Source organism: Geotrypetes seraphini, chromosome 1 (genome assembly GCF_902459505.1).
Source record: "Geotrypetes seraphini chromosome 1, aGeoSer1.1, whole genome shotgun sequence".
NCBI classification, from domain to species: domain Eukaryota; kingdom Metazoa; phylum Chordata; class Amphibia; order Gymnophiona; family Dermophiidae; genus Geotrypetes; species Geotrypetes seraphini.
In genome coordinates this window covers 270,510,531-270,513,300 of record NC_047084.1, presented here as the reverse complement: position 1 = coordinate 270,513,300, position 2,770 = coordinate 270,510,531, and the positions used below count along the sequence as shown (strand labels likewise).

The 2,770-nt window shown below is 52.2% G+C and overlaps 1 protein-coding gene across 1 annotated transcript; it reads left to right on the top strand.

Annotated features, from left to right (window-relative positions):
- Nucleotides 1–1,050: 1,050 nt before the first annotated feature.
- LOC117354442 lies at nucleotides 1,051–2,404 on the top strand. The gene has a single exon (XM_033932041.1). The coding sequence runs from the start codon at nucleotides 1,080–1,082 to the stop codon at nucleotides 2,265–2,267; it is 1,188 nt and encodes a 395-aa protein (XP_033787932.1). The 5' UTR covers nucleotides 1,051–1,079; the 3' UTR covers nucleotides 2,268–2,404.
- Nucleotides 2,405–2,770: the final 366 nt, after the last annotated feature.

The window sequence follows — 2,770 nt, the reverse complement described above, 5'->3', positions numbered from 1 at the left end:
TGTGCAAAATTTCTCCTGGGGACGCGCCTGATGAATTTTTAAACGCCTTCGAGCGTATTGCAACAGCAGCCGGATGGCCCCCTGATCAGTGGGCCGTGCGTCTGTTGCCTTGCCTGGCCGGGGAAACTCTATCTGCCTTTCAGACTCTCAGTCCTGAGCAAGCTAGTAATTATGCCACAGTAAGAACACACATCTTAGATTACCTAGGATATACCTGTGAGCACTACCGACAGAAGTTTAGAGCCACGCAGTTACTAGCAAAAGAAAGACCCAAAGCGTTGGTACAGAGGCTGTCAAAACTGGCAGAAAGGTGGCTACAGCCTCACCTGTCGGATCCTAGAGCCCTCTTTGCGGAGGTTGTGAAAGAGCAGGTGCTCGAAGCAGTCCCCAAAGATTTGAGGGGATGGATCCGCAGGCAAGTCTGTCAGACTTTACCAGAGGTAGTGGAGGCAGCCGAAGCCTTCATAGATGCTCAGAACTCTTTTGAGGAAGGAAAAGCTGATAGGCCCAGTAGAGGGGAAACATGGAGAGAACAGCCTCCATGGTCCAAGTCACTGGATTCCCAGAATTCCTCCCAGAGGAAACCACAACCCAGTACTCCTAGGAAGACAGGGCATGATACGAGCCTCCGGTGCTTCAAGTGTGGGAAGCAGGGGCATACCCAGCGATATTGTCGGGAGAAAAGAGACCTCGTAGTGTGCAGGGCCTCTGGGTTAAACCAGACCGGACCTTACCAGGTGCCCATCTTGATAGCTGGGAAAAGAGTTCAAGCTCTAGTGGATACTGGTGCCGAACAATCTGTGATTTCACGCAGACTGTGGAAACAGATTGGTAAGGCAGGCCATCCCAGGGAAGGGCCCGAATCCGTCTTCCTTGCCTGTATACATGGGGACTCCCGGGAATACCCTCTCCGCCAAATGCTCATAGAGACGAAGAGGGGAAGTTGGGACATGAAGGTAGTGGTGGTGGACTTTTCACCATATCCAGTAGTTCTAGGGAAGGACTGGGCAGGCCTAACCCAACAGGTCGCCCAAGCTGGAGAGGCGGTGCGTGAACCCCTTCACAAGCAGAAATGGGTGATGGGGGCTAGAGTGGTACGAAACCAGTCCCAAGGTTACTCCTGGGGGAGGAGAGAGAGTACCCGGGGGCCAAGTACGAATTGGAAACCGGTGATAAGATGGGCTCCCTTATCTGATAAAGCCCATATTCCTACAAGGGCTTATGACGGTGCCGCGGGGTACGATTTGTACGCCGCCCAAGAACAGGTAGTCCCAGCGCAGAACCGGGCACTGATTAATACAGACATACAGGTGTCCTCGCCACCGGGCTCTTACTTGAGGATAGCGCCGAGGTCAGGGTTAGCTCTACGGCACGCTATAGATGTGGCCGCAGGGGTGGTTGACCCGGACTATAGGGGTAACTTAGCCGTGTTGCTAGTTAACCAGAGCAATACTGACTATAAGATCTGCCCCGGGGACCGAATCGCTCAAATGATTTGTGAGCGCATTTGGCACCCGAAATTGACAAAATATAAAGAACTTCCCGATACTCAAAGGGGAGTAAAAGGGTTCGGATCCTCAGATAAAGGGCAAGACGGGGAGTCCCAGCCACCGGGGAAAGGGAAACAAACTGAACAGGACCAAACTCTCCGGGAAGAGATAAAATCCTTACGAGAGGAACTGGAGAAACTAAAGGCAGGTCAGAATCAGGCAAGCCCACAGATAATTACACCCGAAACAGCTAGCAACCAGGCCAGTTCAACAGGAGCGGAGGTAGAGAAGTTACAAAAAGACCTCGCTCAAATGTATGGGCAAGTGCAGCAAGTAAGGAAACAGCTACAGGAGGAACAAACTCGCGGCCAAGATATGTTGGTGAGGCTTAAAAAAACGGAAGAGCTTAAAGACCGACTAGCGGGAAAAGAAACAGAGGCTCAGTTGCTGGCCAAACAAAATGAGGCAGGCATCGAACGGTGGGAACGCCACTTCGGGAAGATGGCTGACTCACTGGACGAAGCAAGTGAGGATATGGACAAGCTACATCAACAGGTTAATGCCCTTCGGGAAAAAGAGTTAGGAGAAGTCAGACAGGCAGTGTCCGCCCTGGCTCAGAGAATGGACGTGTTGGAGGAGTCGGGTGGGGAGACTAGCCCAGGGGTACAGGCAGGGTATGAAACTCCAGTACTGCAGTGGCCCGACGATTTCATGGATCCTGACCCATTACCTACTAATCAGGGGAAGAAGTTTAATAAAACCCGTAGGCGGTATTGATGTACTAGCTAAGCTTAACCCCAATGTGGAGGCTCTGTCTAGAATGTACGAGACACCCCAGCAGAAGCCTCAGACTAGGCAGCCTTTAAGTGAGGGGGTATGTGACATTTCCGCTCCCCGAGACGGTCATGTCAGAGTGAAAACCCGGTCTCAGTCTCTTACTCGAGACCAGACTCTCACTGAGAAGGATCAGGAAGAAGATCCTGAAAGCCTAGCTGCCTATCCTGAGTCTTCTAGCCTAGAGCAGTGCCCTGAGTATAGGTTAACTGCCCAGCCCAGAAAAGCTTCCAGTCACACTAAGGGATTTAATCAAGCTCCCAGTGATATTCTACCCTGTAGCCTGAGGGGGAGCCCAAGAACACACAAGCTAGGCACACGATCACCCAGTGTAGGGCGTGGCCCTAAGCCTGTTAAGCAGCTCTCCAGAGCATTAAAGGAGGCTGCCCAAGAGAGTCTGAGAGAGAGAGTTCTCCGGGCCAGGAGAAGGCCAGACCTCACTCCAG